At 45.6% G+C, this 23,122-nt stretch overlaps 1 protein-coding gene across 1 annotated transcript in view; it reads right to left on the bottom strand.

The window, feature by feature from the left end:
* Positions 1-23,122, bottom strand: part of NUF2 (NUF2, NDC80 kinetochore complex component) — a 34,779-nt gene that overhangs the window by 7,093 nt on the left and 4,564 nt on the right. Inside the window, exons 3-12 of the mRNA XM_015418898.1 lie at positions 18,127-18,201; positions 16,644-16,720; positions 14,850-14,911; positions 10,950-11,047; positions 9,081-9,154; positions 6,894-6,990; positions 6,496-6,558; positions 5,136-5,273; positions 1,670-1,810; positions 113-288 (exon numbers count right to left, since the gene is read on the bottom strand). Coding sequence (XP_015274384.1) covers positions 113-288; positions 1,670-1,810; positions 5,136-5,273; positions 6,496-6,558; positions 6,894-6,990; positions 9,081-9,154; positions 10,950-11,047; positions 14,850-14,911; positions 16,644-16,720; positions 18,127-18,201 — 1,001 coding nt within the window. The remainder of the gene's footprint in view (positions 1-112; positions 289-1,669; positions 1,811-5,135; positions 5,274-6,495; positions 6,559-6,893; positions 6,991-9,080; positions 9,155-10,949; positions 11,048-14,849; positions 14,912-16,643; positions 16,721-18,126; positions 18,202-23,122) is intronic.

Genomic DNA, 23,122 nt, shown 5'->3' with positions numbered 1-23,122 from the left:
CTTGTCAGAAAGGACCAGAAGACTATGTTTTCTTCTAGGTGCTAGTTTTGAAGTTACATGAAATTGCTTTAACAATTAAGTAGGATAAACACAAATGCCAGTTAATTCATACTCTATTATTGCCTGCTTGCGCTGCTCTGTATCCTCACGTATCTTCTTTGTTTTGATTTCGGTAGTAGTGAGCTTTTCCCGTTTTGTAGTAACCAGCCTCTTCAAGGACATCTCTTCCGTCTTGGAATTCCTGAGTCCACTTTTGCTGCTCTCAAACTGGTGCTCTAGGGCTCGGATCTGGAAGGTGAATGTTGTAAGACATTGGAAGTGGAGATAGGGAGAGAGAAAAAAGGTAAAGAGCTGCAGTTATTTGGCCAGCTCCAAACTAACTGTTTGCTTTGAGAGAGAATCAGAGCCAACTTTGGAAACCCTAGCAAACAGGGAAAGACTTGGCACGTTCAGGCAGACTCAGATTTGTTTCATGAAGCTGTTAAGACTTTAGGCTGTATGCTAATTTATCATTTTATTGTTTCCTCAGTGGTCTTGGGCACTATTTGGTGGAAAGCCAGGTTAGAAGTTTTAGCTTCCTACTGTATTAATGAAGGGGGGAACCGCAAAGAATCATCAGTGGCAGGAGACAATTTGGAAAATCTCCTCTTGCCAGTGCCACTCAAAAATCTCCCCCCTCAGGATCCTAAGCTCTCCAGGGCTTGAACTGGCCAGCCCTCCTCCCTTTCTCCTTCGACACACAACTACCTCCAACTTTAGAAATGTGTATTTGGATACTTCTGGTCTGAAACAGTGCCCCCAAACTTCCCTGTGTTGTTTAAGATTAGAGGTATCCAAAACATAGCAAGGCTGAGGCACTCTTTGGGGAATATCCAAATGCACACGCCTGGTCAACAATCTGTCCCTGCTGGAGTGTTTGCGTGTCTTCGTGGAGCAAATTTACTTTTTAAAATGTTTTATAAATTAACCGAAGTTGTAGTTCTGAACATCTGGGGTGCCTCGAGTAGGTAAAGACTCCTGGCTCTGCCTGCGGCTGGCTACACGGTGCCTTCTTCATTGTCCCTCAGCAGCCAGCCACTTCCCTATTGGATACAGTTGATCTCATTGCCAGGCGGCGTTCAATTAGCTGGCTCTTGAGACTCCCTTCCAATGCACAGGCATTGAGAAAATTGCATGTACGTTTGTCTTTGGGTAAGAGGTGATGTGACAACAAGCCAGCATGAACTGGCCTTTACTACGGGGCCAGAAAAGCAATTTACAGCTTTGTACTATGTGCTATGTTTCCAGTCATACTTGCTGTTTGCCCAAAAATATATATATATCCTGCAACTGAAATCCCAAACCAGCCACTGGACAGAGCAGACACAGTAGAGTGGTTAAGAGTAACAGACTAGGACCTGGGAGATCAGGTTCAAATCCCCTTTCTGCCATGGAACCTCACCAGGTAGGTGACCTTGGGCCAGTGATACACTCTCCCAGCTGCTCAAGGCACCTTGCAGGGTGGTTTGTTGCTACAGACTGGCTGACGGGTTCTTCCCTGAGCCTTCTGTCCCCAGCTCAAGGCTTGGTCTGGCATTGACTGTGTGGTGCTATACCAGAAAAGACCATGCCCCAGGGGTATGGACAGCACCAGTAGTGTAGCTCAAGGTAGGAGAGACAGAAGACAAACCTCTGCCAGGACAGCTGACTTCCGATCGATATTTGCTGCCTGGGTTCGCATTTTCTCCTGATACATTTGGATCTCTGCCTGACAGGCCGGCAGCATCTCAACCAGGTCTCTGTAGACTTCGTACTTCTGGATAACTTCTTCCTTTAACAAACAAGCAAAAAATCAAGGAATTTTTAGTACTGTAGACAATTTTTATATAAAGTAGATAATGAAGTGCTTGAGATTTGTCACGTGCCTCAATATCATGAGAGAAGAAAGTTGCAGCATTTACAGATCAGGAACAGAACGCAAGCACTGCACATGGCTGCCTGCACCGCTGTGTCTTGATTTTTAACCCTACAATTTATCCGGCATTCTTGTTACAGAAGCACTCAAAACAGCTCACTGACAAGTTGGAAAGTCTCAAAATACAGAGTGTTAAATGTAAAATAATAGCACCAGCACTGACATAACCCAGAGAAGTACAGTACCCTTCATTCTGCCCCAAAACGCTGCAAGCAATTCCCATGTTTGCAAATAATTGTGCATTTACATGTCCACAGCAATCCTTCAGCACTGTGTGCCACAAGCTATTGTGATTTCCTCCTCCAGGGTAGATGAATTCCAGTTGAGGTCCCCAGCATTCCTGGCCAATACATTTGTTACATCTCCACGAGCAAGCCCATTTCAGGAAAGCAGTTCCTGGCAAGCTGAAGTGCTTAAGCATTTGGAGAAACTACAATGCTGATCTACACTCTCCTAGCATATAAGAGAGGTCTCTAGACTTCCATTTTCCCAATAGATACCAAATAAGATTACTAAATTCATCTGAGCCAAAAGCAAATACCGTGGACCATTTTTCCCTGGGAAAAAGATACCACAGGGACTCTGGGGAACGGGGCAACCTGATAAGGAGCACTTTCAAAGGCTACACGTCCTTTCTTGCTGAGAGGCAAACACCACCAAGAAACGAGGGAATTTATTTAATTTATTTATTTCGATTTATATCCCAGCCTTCCTACAAGTGGGCTCAGGGCAGCTCACAATAATAAATTAATACAATCTTAAAATAAGTCAAGCAGACAATAAATAACAATATTAAATCAATACAATATAATAATACTATAAAACCATTTTAAGACATTTGTAGTGGGCAGTGCAATAGATTCTGTTTCAATTCCTACAGATGAGAAATGAGTTGGCCAGCACCAAGCTATAATTTAGCTCTCTATCCTTACCTCTCCCCCATGGGGGAGACCCAACTGACAGGTGAACCCTGGGGGTTCTGGAAGTATCAAGGGAAGCTGAAATAAGGAGGGCTTTTTGCTGATAAGGTCAGCCGACCCCAACTGATTTTTTAATTCCTTTTTTATTTTTTTATTCCTTTTTTTCTTAAACCAATCTGAATTCAGTAATCTTTGCAATCTGGACTCCCAGAACTGTGATTGCGATTGAAAAGACTGGCAAGGTGGGATACAAATTGAAAATACTAAATAAAATAAATAAATTTAGACTTACTTTCATTTATTTTTCGCATCCTCCTGGACCAAACTGAAACCTATGTTTCCTGTCTCATTACAATGCTGATTATCTCCATGCCGCCCACCCTTCTGCATAGCACACCTAATCCAATCAAGCCTGGCTATTGCCATTCAGCCTCTGAAATCATCTTTATCAAGTTTATATCTCCGGTACCTCTTGTTACATTTTATGGTGTACATGGCCCGACCCGACAAAGTGACACTTATGTCAGATCTGGCCCTCATGACAAAATGAGCTCATCACCTGTGGATTAGAAGATAAGCTACTTTTCTCATCTACACTATATTCATTCAGAACATTCATTACTTGCTACATTGAGCCCTTTTTTGTAAAAACTGTAGAAAATATCATTTTTTATTCTAATGGACATATACTTTAGATGAGTTATTTAAATAGTATAAACTTTGTTGTGCATTTGATCTATGCATAGAAAACAGTATATGGGAATATTATATGGAAACTGTATACAATAGTTTTAAAAACAGAAGAGCGAAAAGGAAAATGGCCACAGGAATAAGTCAAAGAGACAAAAAAAGGAGTACAGATGAAACAGATGAGAACCAGAGAACTGAAGAAATGGTGGAAAAATTATTGGGAATATCGATAAACCAAATGCAACAATTTGAAGAAAGAACTCAAAAGATCATTTGAGATTCAGAGGGAAGAACCTTAAAGAATATCCAGAGTACTCAGAGAAATATTCAAGAATCTGAGGAAAGAACCCAGAAGAACATTCAAGAAGTGTGTCAAGAGATAGCGGCTGGACTATCAGAAATTAATTTAAATTACAAGAACACAAAAAATTACAAAAATCAAAGAGAAGCAAAAAGATAATAACACACATTTAGAAAGGCAGGATCTTCATACTGAGAAGGTAGAATAAAGAACTGAAATCCTGGAAACTCAATGCAGATCTAATAATCTGCATTTTAGAGGCCAAATTTGGAAAAAGCTTTTTTGACTTACTTCAGAATTATTTGAAGGTAGAGGAAGTCCTTCCTGACATTGACCAGATTTTTAGAGTGAATTCAAGATTTGCATTCAAGAATAAGCTACCTCGATATATACTAGTTTGATTCACCTACAAGAAAACACAAGACACAATACTAAAGAATCAAAGGGAATCACCACTCAAGGTTGAGGGAAAAGAAGTGCAGATCTTTCAGGATTTACCAACAAGCATGTTAAAGAAAAGGGAAGACTGACTTCTTGAGACAGATTTTACAAAAGAAATAAATAAAATATCATTGGAAAACACCATTTGCAATAGAGGTACATTTACCAAAAAGGGAGGGAAATAATTGCAACAGAGAAAAAGCCAGGCAATTGGCCAAAGAACTGCAAGCAGAGGACTTACATAGAGGAACAGAAGGAGAATCTCCAAGTAATTGAAAGCAATCTTCTAGTAGCTCAAAGCAAAGTTCACAGACCAAAAACTCTAGTGGTAGGGATGGCAAAACCTGCCAGCAACCCAGCCCCTTCTTCACTAACAAGGAAACATTAGGAAATAACAAGCCACGAGGCATCCAGATGGTCAGAAAAACAGGCATCCTATGTTTGTTAGGTAACATAGAGCCAGTGCGGTGATCAGGCCGGATCTGGGATTCCCAGGTTCAAATCCCTACTCTGCCACAAAAGCTTGCAGGGTGACCTTAGGCCAATCACACGCTCTCAGCCTAACCTGCCTCACAGGGTGGTCGCGAGGATAAAATGGAGGAGAGGAGAACCGTGTCAGCTGCTTAGGATCCCCACTGGGGAGAAACAAAGAACAAGAAGACCACGAACTAAAGCTGTAAAAGGCTGGCTGTTCGGGGAATTTTAAGGAGGACGTAGCGCTTGGCTTCTCTTAAGTCAGTGTGCATACCGAAGAATGTGCCCTTGTGAAGCTGGCTCAATTGCTGCCGATGAAATCAAGCAAAAAGGAAGCGACAGTGCCCCTCCTCACCTTGTCCTTCTTGGCCTTCAGGAGGGCCTCCTTCAAGCGTTCTTTGCAACTGGTCAGCTCCTCCGGAGACTCCGTGATCTTTGACTTCAGTTGCTCTTGCTCCGCTTTCAGCTCACATAGGGTGCGTTTGAGCTCATTCTAATGAACAAGAGTAAACGTAGAATTCTGTCGATGCCAAGACAAGTTTCAATCCAATGCAAATCAGAGGGCCTGTAAACCAGCCTTTTAATAGCCAGCGAGCAGTTAGTTTTTAAGTCTTCAGATAAGGAAACATCACTAGCAGCTAAGCCTCCCATTTCTGCCATAGCAGAGAACTACAGCAAGCAGCAGCCAATTGCTCTGATTTTCCAAAACGCTAGAACCTGTCCAACGAAAGGGGCACACAGGGCCCTCTCAGCACCAGCTGCCTTAAAGGGGCTGCCCACTCAATACTACACAAATTGTCAACAGTTGGCTATTCAGTTGAGCAAACCTTAATAAGTTGATTGTAAAACACCCTGAAAAAGTTACACACTATTCCAGGCAGTGTATGGAAGCCTGCTATTTTTGTACTCAAAATGGAACTTGTTAGTGTTTTAGTATCTGGCAGAGGATTGGCTCCAGTAGCTGGAATATGTTTTTTGCTGGAGTAGGTAAAGTTCCAATAGCTACAATTACCTTGCAACACAAAACTCAAACCTAGTGCAGAGTGCCTTGGGAAAACATTGTTCTTACTGCATGCTCCAGGGTTGCAATACAGACAGGATTCTAACCTCATTACAGATGCACTTGCCACCTCTATGCATCTCTCCTACATCTATTCAAGCCAATTACATTTTGCTTTGTCCCACTGATGCTGTAATGGTTAAGAGTGGCAGGGGCTAATCAGGAGAACTGGGCTGGATTTTCCCACTCCTCCTCCCCATGAAGCCTGTTGGGTGACCATGGGCCAGTCATAGTTCTCTCTCTCTCTCTCACCCCCACCTACCTCAGAAGGTGTCTGTTGCGGGGAGAGAAAGGGAATGGTATTATAAGCTGCTCTGAGACTCCTTATGGTAGAGAAAAGCAGAGTACAAAACCTACTCTTCTTCTCTGAGCTCCGTCTCATCTTCTGACCTACTAGATGATAGATCTTCATTCTCATTTGTATCTGAGAAAGTGAGCTTTGACTCACACAAAAGCTTATACCCTGGAAAATATTCTTGATCTTCAAGGTGCTACTGGACTTGAATTTTGTTCTACTGCTACACAACAGAACAGCTACACACTTGAAATATACTGCATGTAGACAGCTGAAGACAAACGTATATTCAGTTGTACCTCGCTGCATTGTGAGGTTATTCCAAAGGCTACCATCAGTTCCCTACTGAGATGCACTTACCAGGTTTTGGGTTTTTTCTGTAGTTTTCATTCTCTTTTGGCTGATCACTTCTTGCAAAGCACTCTAGTGGAAAGAACAACCATTTGACAATTAAGGAAGCAAGAAACTTGGCTTTTCGCTTTGAGCTCCAGCAGAGCCTAGACCTTTGCCTGACATTCTATCTAGCCGGCAGCTATGCAGAAACTGCCCATTTCCCCAGCTCACAGCTGCACACAGTGGCCAGTCTCTGAAGGACAAGCCTCCGTTGACTTTGGTGCTTCACAGAAGGTGACAGAATGAGCTTTACAGGCAGCGGAGGCCATCTTTTAAGAGTCAAAACATAAAAGTTGCCATTCGAGACCAGGTCCTTAGAGGGCAAAGCCAAAGGAGCCTCGCCTCCCAGGCAGATTCCCACGTACCGCTTTCTGCCGATATTCCTGGTTGAGCTTGTGCTCCAGCTGTTGAATGTCTTGAGACAGCTCCTTGAACTCCTCTTGTTGATCAGCAGGGATAGTGCTGGATGCACAAGAGAAATGACATTGCACACTCACAGTAAATAGGCAAAGACTTCCACTTTTTAGGAAAGCTGTGAATATACCTATTTTACGGGCTCTAAAGGGTTGGATCCAAAGACACTCTTCTGCTGAGAGTTTTCCCCCATGTCAAAGAACTTGGATCCAACCATGAATGTTGAAATAGTATACAAGAGTCTTCTAAAATCCAGGATTTTAGCACATGTGAATAAACAGGGTTTGTTTTTTGTTTTTGAAAAGTGAGAGGCTTTACAGGTCAGCAAACCTAGTCAAATCAAAGCTAAACTAATTTCTATAAGAGACCGCATGCAACGGACAAAACTGCGAGTTCAAGCAGGACTGGAAAGAACCCGTAGCCAGCCCGTTTGCAGCCGCAGTGCTCAGATCCCATAGGTGACAGAGCCATCCCAACCTCCTCCCATAACTACAGAGCCCCTTGGAAGCACCAGGCTGACCACCCCACTCCAAGATCCTTGCTCAGCGGGTGGGAATTGCCAAGTGCTCAAGAGCACACATCTGCTCCCATCTGCTCAAGGCACTGGCATTGACCTTTAAGGCAGGGGTGTCAAACATGCAGCCCAGGGGGTGCCCCCCCCCCCCGGGAAGGCTTCTCTCAGGCCCGCAGTGGAACTGGCTGTCTTCTGCTTCTTCTTCCAGTTCTGCTGCTGCTGCATCATTGTAGGCTTGCAGCTTACAAATACAAACCTGAACAGCATACTCAAGATTGCAACAGCACAGACATTTTGATTCAATAATTCTCTGAATACCAGCTTGCAGGTGATCCCTGGCCCTCGGGATGTCTGACGGTCTCCAACCAGGGCCAGGACCTTCTCCGGACCTGGTGGAGCTCTGAGTCAAATGACATCAGGACGATATGTAATTCTGCAGGGCCTGTAAGGCAGGTGTTCTGCCAGGCTTTTGGTTGAGGGCAGCAACCGTTACCTCATCAGATACCTTTTGCTCTGAACTCCCCCCATCCCCCCGCCCAGAAAAGGGCTGGATATTTTATTCTGTACTGTAATTTTTATTAAGTTGTATATTCAGTTTTAATGTTTTCGTATATTTCGTATATTGTGCCTTTTGTACATCACATCACCCAGAGTCCTACCCAGGGTAGGGCGATTAATAAGAAATCTAATAAATAATAAGAAGAACCTCAAGTCGAATGGGCTGGAGTCGAGTTGAGGGGAATAGCGTGGCCAGCTCTATCCTCCCTCCTCCTCAACTCACAGTAAGCCCCTGAGATGGGTTGTGCAGCACAGGTCAGTGGAGCGTGTCCTACTTGGCCATCCTCTGCTCATGAAGCTACTGCAATGGCTTGCCCGTCCCTGACGACCCCACCCACGCCTCCCTCCTTAGAACACACACCACGAGGAGAGAAAGGGCTCTTCCTCGGCCCCCGTTTCACGGGGATAGGCTGCAAGGAAGGAAGTCTTCCCAGATGTGCAATCTGGGATGAGTCAGATGTTCTGAGGATGGAGAAAATCGTGTATTTCAGGTCCCTACTGATACCCTATAATAGTTTCTATGCAAGTCACCCTCCAAAGACCAGAAAGAGCATGGGCAGCTTTGGTGACTTGCTCCTTATTACCAGGTAGCAGCCAGTAGCTTTTAGGGGGTGGGGGCAAGCCTCACGGTCCTATGCCACTGGTCACACCCAAAGCTTGCTAAGGATCACTGCCTGCAAAAGGAGTAAGCCACTGCGAGGTATTTGTCCTCAGGCACACCATAAGAAGCCACTGGCAATACCAAGAAACCTGCAAATTCTTCAAAAGGGGGAGACCATAGCCCTAATTGTGCCTGAACCCAGTTCCAACTCACACACCCCCGCCCCCCGAGTTTCCAGCTACCGTTAGGGCAAAAAGTCATGGAGGTAGCAACCAGGTATTCTGTACTTGGGCCTGGATTCAGCGGCAGCCACTGGATTCCACTGCCCCCTCAACAGAGCCTATGTTTAATAGGGGAGAGGTCTGCATGTTCCATTACGCTTCAAATGTACGATCTGGGGACCTGTGAACTCAGAAACAGGCCGCGGTTTTAAGTCGTGACCACTAGAAGCCTCAGGCCGCTTACTCGAGTTTCTCCAGCTTCAGCATGGCCTTCTGGATTGACATCTGAAGCTGCTGCACTTTTTCCACAGCCAATTTCTGCAAAATAAAAAACTGGTTATATTAATAAAGATGGCAAACATTGCACACAGCTCACCACATTCCACAAAATGCAGAATCTGCAGTTTGTATAGAATCTTGCTGTAAAAGTCAGCTTGATTCTCCAGGCCAAGTGCACTAGCTGGACTTTACTCTGTCAAAAACCAACCACTCCATTTTTAGGCTACAACCCTTAAAACTCCACTCTAGCTTCCGGTTGCATATGTGAGAATGTCCACCAGGTCTACGGGGTCAAGGGCAGGCAGAAAGCGGACCAGGATCCAACAGCCAGTGGTTGGTAATCTGCAGCCGGTAGCTAAGAGCATCTCTGCCCCCCTCCCCTAGCTGATTCTCCATAGGACACAGCGGGAGAGAGAGTCCCTCCTTGCTCTGGCTGCCCCCCCCCCTGCCCCAGTGATGGCCCCGGCTTCACTTTCCAAGGAATGAAAGCTGCCGCTGTCCAGGAAGCAGCAGTTCACAACACTTCGCCAGGCGTCTTCCCCACCCCACCCCAACACTAGGAAGGTTCTCACTCCTGTTCTGTTCCAAATACAGAGACACAGGCAGAGTCAAGACCTGCCAACCATTTGCTTCTTGGCCGCTGGCCACCTAACTCCCCCGGCTTCTCTCCTCCCTTCCCACCTTCCCCTTCCTCCTCTCTCTCTCAGGCCGGGGCTTCATTTTCCCCTTAGACCAGCCCCATGTCCCCCAAGCCCCTACTTTTCAACCCACTTCTTCTGTGTTTCACAACGCCCTTATACCTAACAGAACACTGCCTGGCTATGCTTCGTGAATAGTGAAAGCTGACCTACAGTACCACCCACAGACAAGATAAGGGGGTCTTTTCCATACTTGGGGGAACGCCGCTGGTACGCACATTTTTTAAAAAGAAAGAGGCCCTTTTGTTTTGGAAACTTGACAAAGAAAACATAGCCTGATGAAAAATGTCCCCAAAGGGCTGGAACATGGCACATCAGTTAAAAGGGAGAAAAGAAGCAGACTAGGGAAGAGAGGTCCCCAGCACCTCAGTGACCAGGAGAAAAAGCAGGGAGCCCCAAGCCTCAGCGGCGAGCACAAGCACTGGTGGGGGCTGAGTGCTGGGGCTGTGAGAGGCAGGACGCAGGAGAGTGGCTCCCACCCACCCACCCACCCGCAGCAGCTCAGGAATGTATGCAGCGCGAGTGACCGACTTTTACTTTTGCAGGTATTTTAGGGAGGCTGGAGGATAGTCTGCAACCTTGAACCGTGAGTACCCACTTGTGATGTATCTTGTCACTCCACTCAGCAAAGTTCCTGCCTTCCTCCAGCAGAAAGCACTTCCGTCAGAGGAAGGATCCAGACTATGCTGAGCTAAGTTGGAGAGTACAGGCTCTTCTAAGGCTCACGTTAGGACAGCAGTCTGTTTGACAGAGTAGATCCCCATTAGAAGCTATTTTGTACTATGTCAAGTAATGCTGCGTGGAATTGGCAGAACGGAGGCTTCTCTCAGTGACTGGCTGAACTACCTGGATTGCTATAAACTGCTGAGAAAATGAAGCAATCGGAAGATTTCAACCACCCGGCTTCTGCAAGCACAGTGAAAGGCTAACTTAGAAGAAAAGGCGTACACAGACCCAATGGACAGTAAGAGACATACATGGTATGGTAAAGAGGCTGAGGAACTGGAAAGCCTGGGAGGAAATCATCCTAGGAAACAGGAAAAAACAAAGTCCAGAGGCATCATGGCTGAAGTTGCCAAGCAGCCGAGCATGACCAACATCACCCCACCTCCAGTAAGCTGAACAAGTCGTCTTACGTGTGTGTCCTGGGTTTCCAGGTAGACCTCACGCCGGGAATCACGGAATAGAAGGAAGTTAATAATGCCACTCAGGAAATGAGCTGTCCTCTTGGGCTCTAGAATTTCATCAGGGGAAAAAACACTGAAGTGAATGCTTCCACCACAGGTAAGGGCCGTGCCATTTTTCAAATTCAAAAGACCATGTGAAGTTCAACATTAAACTGCTCGGTAAATGCAACAGGCCAAAGGAGACTATAGCAGTGTAGGACTCCAGGAGCCTGTTAAAATATTTCTTGTGTTTTGGATTTCTAGGAAAGAAATCCACCTTAAAGTTTCGGAAGCAAGTAGACCTACTGGGGAGGCTACGACAGAACATAAGTAGCCAAAGAAGAGGAGGTCTGTGTGACGACACAGAAGGTCACCCAAGCATCACCAGTTACAGAGAAATGTTAACCTGCCCCTACTGAATCCAACAGGTCAAGATGGCCTCACGAAGTTGTGGCGTAGTGGCCAGTGTTGGACTAGGATCTTGGTTGCACAGATCTGAATTCCCACTCTGCCGTGGAAGTTTGCTGGGAGACCTTGAGCAATACCTCTTGTGGGCATTGCAGTGTATGTGCTAATAACCTGAGCGTACGATTTTTTGAAAAGTCTACAGAAACTAAAAGGCATTACCATCAGGTCATTTGTTAATTGTAATACTAAGGCGGTCATATTTGCTGTACGATATCCCTGCAAATGGCTACAAAGATAACTACAAGGCTGGTCAAGACAAAGATCTGCAAGCATAAGAAATAGAAAAACGCAGGCTCCAGTTTTCAAGCACACAATGAAACACAATGGAAATGGACTGTGATTCTAAGTCATCCAGAAGATCTAATTGTCTGGCTAACAACTTTAGGTGAAAGTCAGGTGACAGAGACTCTTCTGGATTTAGACATTAAAAATGGCATCACCCATGGGCTCCAATGAGGACGTAGGCTGTTAGCTCTGGGTGTATCTGTTGTCACTGTGTGCCATCATTAAACAATTTAGCTTATTTTTCTATGCCTTATAATGGTTGTAACCTAGCAGTTCAAAAGCAAGAAATTGCAAGTAGATAAATAGGGACCACTTTGGTGGGAAGGGAACAGGGTTCCGTGTGCCTTGGTGTTTAGTCATGCCGGCCACATGACCACGGAAACGTCTTCGGACAGCGCTGGCTCTTCAGCTTTAAAACGGAGATGAGCACCGCAACCCTAGAGTCGGATTCGACTGGCTTTCGAGCAAGGGAACCTTTACCTTTTATAATGGTTGTATTTAATAGCGACCCTGCTGTCTCTCCACCTTAGGACGATATAACTTTAAGATAAAGGGTCAATGGCTCAATCCCTCAGGAGTTCTTTACCGGCGATGTTAAGTATTTTACCACTTGAGCTCTTTGGTCTAGAAGTACCAGCAGTTAGCTCTCCACAGGATCGTCTACTGCTGAGATCCTTTAAGGACTATGCCTAATTAGCCTGTTGACATTCATTCACTTTGGAGACAGGCCTTTTGGGGTGGATGGCACCAAGGATATGTGCATGTAAACTGAGGGCCTATAGAGCAATTTTTCGGCCATTCATTCCACTGCTTTGTTTTCAGTAGTGATAAGCTACCTAAATCCCTCATTTAGCTACCAACTTTGGGGTCACATATAACTGCAGCAATATTACGATTTTTTTTTTAATCTCCTAGGACTTTACCATCACCTTTTGCCAACATACTCTTCCAACTATCAACAGATGGCCTTTTAGTGAACTTGGTTGGCTAAAAAAACCACCAACTTGGTTGGCAGTCCCCAGGTGTGCAGAAAAATCTGAGATGTTTCAAAAAGTATACAAGGGATACTTAAATCCCAAAAAAATTGCAACTGCTTGCTCTGGGCACGCGCAGGGAACTCACTCACTGAGGTGCGGGAACAGTGCGAGGGAAGCCGCCACGCCACTCACCATCCCCGCTGCTGCTCCAGCTGCCACAGCAGCAGCAACCGTCCCTGCGCAGAGGACAGACGTATCCTTGGGGACTCTGGCTGCCGTGCGAGGAAGCTCCAGGTAATTCAGGGACCGTGCCTCACCCCCCCCCCCGGTTTCTTCTGTCTGTTTGGAATTAGTGGCACTTTGCCCGTTTCATCTTTCTCCCAATGAAGGGCTGCCAGCCAGCCCTGGTCTCCTCCCACTAATGCTCCGCTCGCTTGACAGCCAGCCAACAGCCCACTCAGGTCCGCTGTCGCCTCGCACAGCAGGTAAAGGTCCCGACGCCACCTGCTCCACGGTCTGGCCCGGCTGAGGCGTCCTGAGGCCTCCTCCGAGCTCAAGGGGGATCAGGCCTCCTGGCGTCACTCTGCTGGTCAGCCACTGCCTCACCAGCAGCCTCCTCGCTTCCCCCGAGCCTCCGTTGTGCCGGGTCAGTCTCCCATGGCCCGGCATGCTCCTGTTGCCCAGGTATGTGCTGTGGGAGCCTCTTGGAGCCAAGAGAAGGAAGCCCCAGCGACCTGTCCAGACAGAGCAGTTCTGGACAAGCCACTGAGAGTAAGTCTCCCCAAACAAGGCCTGTAAAGAGTTGCGGGCGATGATTGTTGCTTATATATCCTTAAGTCTCCCCAAACAAGGCCTGTAAAGAGTTGCGGGCGATGATTGTTGCTTATATATCCTTAAGTCTCCCCAAACAAGGCCTGTAAAGAGTTGCGGGCGATGATTGTTGCTTATATATCCTTAAGTCTCCCCAGACAAGGCCTGTAAAGAGTTATTGAAGGGACTTAGTCCAATTTTATATTGTGTTTATTGTCCTGATATTACTTTTACAAATCAATACCATTTCCCAGAGACTGCGGAAGACTTAATTTAGCTGAAATGCATTTGGTCTACCTGAGATTTTATTTAAATATTTTCTTTCATTAGTCTGCATGGTAGCTTCTGCTTTGAACTTGCCTATTTCCCAAAGGAGAATTGTTTTACTAGAATTATAAATGTTGTTCAGTTCTTTTATTCTGTTATTCAGCCTTTAGTGGTTTTACCTTTTTGCCACCCATCTCCTTTTTTCTCAGTTCTTCCTCTGCCCGGCAGCCAGCACTGGACCTGAGACAGGGTATCTATTGTTGGTAACTTACTAGTATATTTTAGAGGGCTTCGATGGCTTTGCTTCGTTTATTAACTATGAACTGGAGGTAATGTGGAGATTGATATGCAGTCCTGGAAGATTCATCTTAGCTTACAAAGCAGACGGGCAGGAAGCATGTTAGGTAACAAAAGGATTTTTGTCATTACTTTGTTAATTTTTATTGTTAACTGCTTTGTCTTAAACACACCATAAGGTTTTTATGTTTTGATAATGCCCATAGTATGTATTTGGATTTATCATGCTTAGTTATTCCAAGGTTCACCTTCTGCTGTGTCATTCAGAAACACTCCGTATTAATCTGCTTAGAAACTTATTTACGCCCCAATAAACCCAATCAAACAGCTTAGTTCACCTCTGGATTCTGTATCTTCTTACTGGTTAAGAACTACCCAAGAAATGATCCAGATTAATGGTAAGCGACCTGTCTTTCTTCTTCATGGTCTCAGTGCTGCTACTTGCCTCTAATCAGTGTAAAAAGAGGGCACTGTGTCCTTAGGTTAAACCAGCTATATAGGACCACCACACAAGTAATGCGTCTTCCCTGAGCCAAACACAGAAGAGTGCAGCATTTGAGAAAGGTCCACAACCTGGACTGGACTGTGACTTTAAAACCCTAGGCCAAGAGACATCTGGACAGAGCTCATTAATCATGATTAATAACTCCCAGATATACCCCCCCCCTGGCAGAACAGCCAGTGCCATGCAGCAGTGGCAGCTCTTCTACTACCTCACAGAACATACAAAACCAACAGCATGCAAAAGATGTGTTCGAATTCTTACTTGGATTTATGAGATCAGCAATCTGGAAGTCATTGACACGGCAGATCGGGAAAAACTGTTCCCTGTCAAAGTTTCACAGAATATTTATTTATCAATTTTATATCCCACTCCCTCTCCCCTGAATGGGACTTAAGGCAGCTAACAAATAAAATACATCTAATAAAAGAGTACCAAAAAATCAACAAATAAACTTTTAAAATATGAAAATTAAATATCTATCCACTATCAAGCAGGGTAGGATGCATAGATGGTGAAGACACAGCTGGAGTATAATGTACCAGCTGCCTGGTGGATCACAATCACCCAAAGGCTACCCAAAAAAGAGCAGCCTTGCATGCCATGTAGAACCTGGGGCGGTCCCACGAGGCGCACACACCTCCCCAGGCAGCGGGGACTTGGCAGGACTGGGGCCACTCCTGAGAAGGCCCTCACCCTTGCTGGCACCAGGACCATGCCAGGAAAGGCAGGATATTCATTTTTATCAATATTAATTCTTACAATTATTAATTTGTATCAAATGGACTTTTTAGCACATTATTTTTTGGCATTATACCACATGACATGGCCATAGCCAAACACCCAACTGAATTCCACGGACTAAAGCGTGACTAAGCCACGATCACATGTTCTTTGTATAGAACATCAAAAGCGCAAAAAATATCTGAATGCAGGTGCCCGAAGGAACTGGACTTTACTGGACTCTCCAAACCAAGATGCCACCGTGTGTGTGTGTGGGGGGAGGAGATTCAGAGTTTCTGGGGGGGAGCAGATTAATTTCAGTCCATAGAGATGCCTGCACTTGAACCACTGGAGTTTGTTTCTGCACTCTTGTGCAAGGAAGAAGTAGTGTTGACCGGGGGGGGGGGGGGGTGCACAGGCATGACAAACATGCTGTGTCCACACACACTGTAACTAATATGAGTTCAACTCCAGCTTAATGGGATTTATGCAAGCAACCTACAGCCTACCACCACAACCTGCCAAACAAGGAATTTAAAAGGGAGAGGCACGCACTTGAATAGGGCAAGTTAACCTTGTGGTTCAAGGCAGCTACAATAATTGTTTTTAAAAATCCAGTTCAAACCAGTACAAAACAGTCCCGAGCTCCCCCCCCTTAAAACATTTCTGCCATTCAAACCCTCTCAAAAGCTCTGGCAAAAAAGCAAGCCTTGCAGTACCTCCTGAATATCTCCAAGGAGAGCCCCCCCCCCCACATCTCAGCAGAGAGCCCATCCCACAGAGCCATGATGGAAAAGACTCAGGCCCTGGTCAGTGCCAGACAGGCCACCCACTACAGCAGTTGGCATACAGGGACACACAGAGAGAGATGGTCCATCAAACACTAGACTGGTAGGGACACACATACTTATTTTACCATATATGCTGCAACACTTCACAATGGTTAAAAGTATCTGGCCTGCAAAGCCTCAAGTCAGTTAAACTTTGTATGGAAAGCAAACATGTTTTTAGGCTAACCAACATCAGAATGCTCGGCTTCTGTACACTTGGTGCACCCCCAACATGGAGCCCTGGGCTTATCTCTTCAATTTGCTGGACATGCAGAACTTCTGAATCAAGAGCTAAAGCCTTTATTTTACTTACAACACTTCTATGTCTCCCCCCTCAGGGTCCTGCTCGACTCCTTTAGGATCCTTTCACATGGCAATGCAATATAAGCATCTCCATGACCTAAAGTAAACTAAAAACTTGTCTCAGCTACAAAGAAAGGCCACCACATATCAAATTTGAGGAAATCAGAAAGTTAGCATACAAAGGCCATCTGTGCATACTCACATGTGAATATATAGACTGCCAATGGGTAGGAAGCCTTCATAAATCTGGGGATACGCCGTTTCAAAGGCAACCGGCATCTAAGAGCACAGCAGACCCAGTTAGCAGTAACAAAGACACATGGTATTCCAAAAACATGGGTGAAGGACCAAGGGAAAATTCAATCTGCACTGCAAGTGTTAGAGACTACTTTTTACACAAAGCACCCAAACCAGAAAATGATATTGGCATGGATTCTGTCTTTTCACCCCACTTGCTCACCTCTAGATATTTCCTGATTGTGCATGACACTATGCCTTACTTGAGCAGAAAGCACCTACTGCTGGAGGACTGTGCTATGCAAGCGAAGGAAAGCAGAGAAGCCAACCCACTGCCACATACAAGGTGTTTATGTACAGGTAAGCAAAACAGCCCAAGGGAGAGGTTGGAGGTCTCCAGCAGGAGCACAGCAATTAGTGAAAAGAATCACACACCACCAATCCGTGGAATCTGAGCCCATAGCTACAAGTGCCTTCGCTGCAGACTTCTAACAATGCCAACTCCCAAGCATCTTGGCTATTCACTGGCCACACCTCCATATGGCAGTGCAGCAGCCACAGTATACTCCTTCTGTTTTATGATGCTCATCTGTCATAGCTATTGGCAAACTTCACTCTAACACACAAGTTCTTAATACATCGAACTGTAAGACTGAGGCATGGGAACTAGAACACCACATCGCCCCAATCATCAACCACAGTTGGGATTTATCTGTCCAAAGGTTTTTATGTCCCATGGTGAAATAACTGTGTGACACTGGATTTTGGCAGCAAAAGATCAGTGTTCACCTCTTGCTGGAATCTTGTGGGTAAGTTTACAGGAACAGACAAAGGTCTGCAGTAGAGCACATATTTTCAGATACAGATGGAGGGTTCAGGCCTTGACTTCTGTAATTAAAGAGGGCCTCAGGTACCAGAGCCACAAGATACGCCACCCCACACACCTTGAGAAGAAGAAGAGTTGGTTTTATACCCTGCTCTTCACTACCCGAAGGAGTCCCAGAGCAGCTTCCAATCTCCTGCCCTTCCCTTCCCCACAACAGACACCCTGTGGGGCTGAGAGCATCCTGAGAGGACTGTGACTGACCCAAGGCCAACCCAGCTGGCTGCATGTGGAGGAAGAGTGGGGAATCAAACCCAGTTCTCCAGAGTACTGCCCAACGCTCTTAGCCACGACACCAAGCTGGCTGTTGCTGGTCAGAAAGACATAATAGCGGGCTCCAGGGACGACTGATCTTTCTCAATAAACAGCTTCACTATCTGGATGATTATCTGATAGCAGGAAATGCGAGTGATTAATGTGTCACCTTGAGGGAGCTAAATTAGATCTTTTGATTTTTAACTACAACTGCTTCCACTTATTCCCCCTTTTCACTACAAAACAGATTTCAGCTTCTATTTTCAGTCTGGATCCAGCACCTTCATCCCATAACTTGCTGTAAGCATACCATGTAAAAGTGTTCCAGGCGGATTCCATAGACGATTTGCAAGGCTCTCATGAAGATCACTTGCAGGACTTCAGGCTAAAAGAGGAAGAAAAATTGGTTTGCCAAGTACCCAGATCAGACCAAGAACAGAATTTAGTTACTTTGCAGTAATTGATTTAACTTGGTTTAACTATGAGCCATTGCTGCACTACCCTATTTACATGGTGCTGTATTATTATGAATTACCAAGCAGAGCTCCACAGAGACTACTGCAAAGTAGCAGCCATAAATTTAATTAGGCTCAGACAACTAGAGAGATGGTGGCGGCGTACTTGTGACGAAGCAACAAGAGCATCTTATAGGACGTTTATGAGATCCTATGAGATGGCAGTCAAAGCCGCAAAGAGGGAGTTCTACGCGGCCACAGTTGCATCTGCTAGCTCACGCCCAGCACAATTATTTAGAACTATTTGGTCGTTAACAGATCTGCCACATGGCAGACCAAATGCTAGAGAATTGGACATTGGCTGCAAGGCATTTGCAAGCTATTTTGCAGATAAAGTCTTGTCGCTCCGCCGCAATCTTCCCGCCACAGTTGAGACAGTGAGCAAACTTGAGGCCCCATGCACGTCTTCTGGTCCTATTCTGGATTGTTTCAGTCCACTCAGCCTTGAGGAAGTTGACAGACTGCTCTCAACGGTACACCGAACCACGTGCAGCCTGGATCCGTGTCCTTCATGGCTCATAAAAGCTGGCCATGAGGGGTTTCAAGGTGCCCTCAGGGATATTATCGACTAGTCCCTCAATGAGGGACTGCTCCCGGGGGCACTCAAGGAAGCGATGGTCCGCCCTCTCTTGAAAAAAAACATCCTTGGACCCGGCCAAATTGGCTAACCATCGGCTGGTATCAAATTTGCCCTTTTTGGGCAAATTACTTGAGAGCAGTGACGATTCAGTTGCAGAGCTTTATGGATGACACTTCCATGCTAGACCCTTTCCAGTCCAGCTTTTGTCCAGGCCACGGGACAGAGACAGCACTGGTCGCCCTCACAGACGACCTCTGGAGCCATCTGGATCGGGGTGGCACGGCAGCACTGTTGCTGTTGGACCTGTTGGTGGCATTCAACACGGTCGACCATCAGTTACTGATCCACCGCCTCGCCGACACTGGGATTCAGGGGCTTGCCCTGCAATGGCTTGTCTCCTTTCTCCAGGGTCATGCTAGGGGAGCAGAGGGTAGTGCTAGGGGAGCAGACATCCCAGAGGTACCCGCTGGCCTACAGGGTTCCCCAAGGGGCAGTGCTATCCCCAATGTTATTCAACACCTACATGTGCCCCCTTGCCCAGATTGCCCGGAGGCACAGGCTAAGGTGTCACCAGTACGCAGATGACACCCAGCCATATCTGTTGTTGGGCGGTCAGTCCGACTCTACCCCAGATGACCTGGACTAGGCCCTGCAGGACGTGGCTGGATGGCTTAGGCTGAGCTGACTGAAATTGAAGCTGATGAAGACGGAGGTCCTGAGCCTGAGTTGGAGCAGATCAGGGGTGGGTATCCCACTACCGACCTTCGATGGGACGCCGTTGGTACCAGCGCCGGAGGTTAGGAGTTTGGGAGTGCTCCTGGATGCCATCTTAACAATGGAGGCCCAGGTAGCAGCCACTGCCAAGCAGCCTTTTACCATCTGTGGATGATTAGCCAGTTGGTTCCCTTCCTCGAACGCAATGACCTGGCAGCAGTGATCCATGCTATGGTCACCTCGAGATTGGACTACTGCAATGCTCTCTACATGGGCCTGCCCCTGTCCCAAATCCGGAAGCTGCAGCTAGTGCAAAATGCAACAGTCAGGCTGCTGATGGGTCTCTCTATACATGAGCACATCCGGCCTGTGCTGAAGGCATTGCATTGGCTGCCAATAGCATACTGGATTCACTTCAAGGTGCTGGTTCTGACCTTTAAAGCCCTATATGGCCAGGGGCCTGACTAACTGAGGGACCAGCTTTCCCCATATGTACCCCAGAGAGCACGGAGGTCAGGGTTGCAAAATTGCCTGACTCTTCCTGGTCCGAAGGACGCCAGATTGGCCATCACCAGAGCTAGGGCCTTCTCAGTGGCAGCTCCACACTGGTGGAATGAGCTCCCGGAAGACATCAGGGCCCTGCGGGACCTTTTACAATTCCGCAGAACCTGTAAAACAAAGCTCTTCCACCAGGCCTTCGATTAGGAGCCGCCACTGATGACTGAGCTATTAAAAACTGAGCTGTTACGGCATTAAGAACAACTTGGATACTACATCGGATCATCTTACAGCAACTGCCATCTGCACTTTTATATATATTGTTTGTGAAATTTTATAGTACTGCACTTTCGCATCTGTGTTTTATTGTATTTTAATCTGTTGTACGCCACCTTGAGCCTGCCTCTGCAGGCAAGGCAGGATATAAATCAAAATAAATAAATAATAAGCTGGATACTTGGTAGAAAATCAAGACCTCTCCCAATCCCACAAATCAGAGAGAATTCTTAGGAGGGTTTCTTATGTTGTGCCAGGCACAAAGATATAAAATTGCCGGGGGGGCAGAATCTACAGTCTGAACGAAGGAATCATGTTCTACTTCAGAGGTCCCCAACAGGGTGCCCACGGGCACTCATGTTCTGCTTTGAAAGGGCTTTAAAAATTGGGCAGGGCCCGTCAGGAGGACTTCTGATTGGCTGTGCGGATTGGTGGTTAGCTCCGCCTCCTGCAGCAGCCATTTTGTAACTTGATTCCACCTCCTTTCAGTGTTGTATTTATTCATTTATTTATGGGGAAATGTCCCTTTCTAAATATCTGATGCATAAAATTACCAAAGAACAGGGGCCATTATTAACACAACATTAGGCAAGCTTGGCAATTTCAAAGTTGCAAGTGATGTTTTTGGGATGAGGGTCCCTAGGAATTGTGTGAGACAGCGTGCACACTCACATTTTTTTATCTTTTAATTTGTAAACTGGAAACAAATGGGTAAAACCACACATATATAAATAATCCAAATTAAAAAGCCAAGTTATGAATTCACCTGATTGGCTGTGCACATCAAATAAAAAGCAATGCTAAAATCCTTTTTTGCAAGTCTCCTCTCAAGAGTCTCCTCTCAACGGTTGCAACTGCCACGCCAGCCTGATTAGAACTAACCAGTAATACAAACAAGGCTACGGAGAATGACAATGAAGGTGAGGTGCCCAGCTGACCTCCACGGAACAAAGTTAAATTCTGTTTAAAGAGATGAGCAGGTAACATCCACAGAACACCACCACACTTCCTTGGCTGTGCTGAAACTGCAGTGCATTGAAATGGCACTGCATCTTTGGAGAGTTTTTGGCTTATATTTAAGCTAATGCAAAGGAAGTACATGCTATAGAGGTTGCAATCCTAAGGACCCCTTTCCCTGCAGTAAGCCCCTCTCAACCACATGGGACTTACTTTTGGGTAGATCCACTTAAGCCGCCCTGAGCCAGCATGGGTTGGGAGGGCAGGATAGAAATTTGAATATATACATAAATACAAATAAGATGGCTCTTTTACAAGACTGTTGAAATTATTTTTATCGGAATAATAGTTCTGAACTCAGCATTTAAACCCCATGACTTTTTCTTAATCAAATGATTATAGAAATATTGGTTGTGATTGGGACACCAAATTAACATGCCATACTTGCTTAACTTACTAAATACAAGTCCAAATAAGTATGCTAAATCAGCTCATACTTTATTTAAAGCATTGGACATTTTTCCTAAAAAGTTCCTAATTCATATTTTCCCACATCAATGAAGACAGTGGTACAAGAACATTTAATTCTACATTCCCATCCAACCCTAAAGGAGCCTAAAGAGATACAGCCCAGAAAAAGCATAATTTCAGAATTATAATTGTACAGAGCACTCCAACTACTCTAGGACAACTGCAAAAGATGCACTAATCAGGTGACTTCTGGTTTTCGGCATGAGGAGAACAGTTGGCTCTGGGACTCGCTCCCGTGAAGCCACCAGATCACTGGTTTCTTAAGAGGAGTTCAGGGGCTCCCAAACTCCAATGAGCTCACCAAAGAGGGGCTCATGGCCGGGGGCTTGACTCGGACTTCCCGCGAGCAGCGGTAAGCGAGTGGATGTCCAAGACTGTCCCTAGCAAGACCCAAGTGAGAGTGTCCATAGCAGTTATGAAGTCGTGACTCCCGGGACAAGGGGGAAGCAAAACATCTCCACAAACAATGTAAAGAAGATAAATCACCGTGAGTAACCCTAACTGCAACAATATTAGGAATTTCCTACAGATCAAGCCCTTTAAACTGTTTGAAAGGAGAGGGAAGGGAGGGGTGAAGAACTTTCCTCCCCCCTCCCCCCGTTTTAAAGCGGCTAAGAAGAGAAGAGAAAGGAACTTTCTTGATACATTTACTGGACTAAAGAAGATAAGGTTGATGTCTGAGAAGAAAACTGAGATAAACTTATGTGATTTTATTATATTTTGGATAAGAAAACCTTATTGTGGATTTTATAACTTTGGAATTCTATTTTCCCTGGAATTATAACTGTGCCACGTGGATTTATAGAAAGACATCTAATTTGGATTATAAACATTTATATCTGATTATTTGGACCATAAACTAAATCAAAGAGAAAGAAGAATTAATGAACTATTAAACATTTATTTTTTAACTTTCATTACGTCATTTCCTTATATTTCATTGTGTATACTCCCGTGGCTTGTTGAAAAATATAAAGTACATTATGTTCTGAGGTTTTTGATAAGTCTGTATTATAACTAAATGATCAGATTGTCTGCTTTGCCTGGGAACCCTCTTGTTTTTAATGTAATTGGGTAAGCACAGAAAGCTGTGTGACTTTAGAGAGTTTACAAGGGGCGGAACCCGCAATAGCGGGAGGGGGGGAGGGAGCTCCAGGAGGAATCAGCAGGAGGAGGTAAGTTCCCCCCATCCCGCCGGGCACCCCCCCCCCCCCCCCCCCCCCCCCCCCCCCCCC

Source organism: Gekko japonicus, unplaced genomic scaffold (assembly GCF_001447785.1).
Source record: "Gekko japonicus isolate JY-2015 unplaced genomic scaffold, Gekko_japonicus_V1.1 scaffold2104, whole genome shotgun sequence".
Classification (NCBI taxonomy): domain Eukaryota; kingdom Metazoa; phylum Chordata; class Lepidosauria; order Squamata; family Gekkonidae; genus Gekko; species Gekko japonicus.
This window is presented reverse-complemented; position numbering and strand designations above follow the sequence as displayed.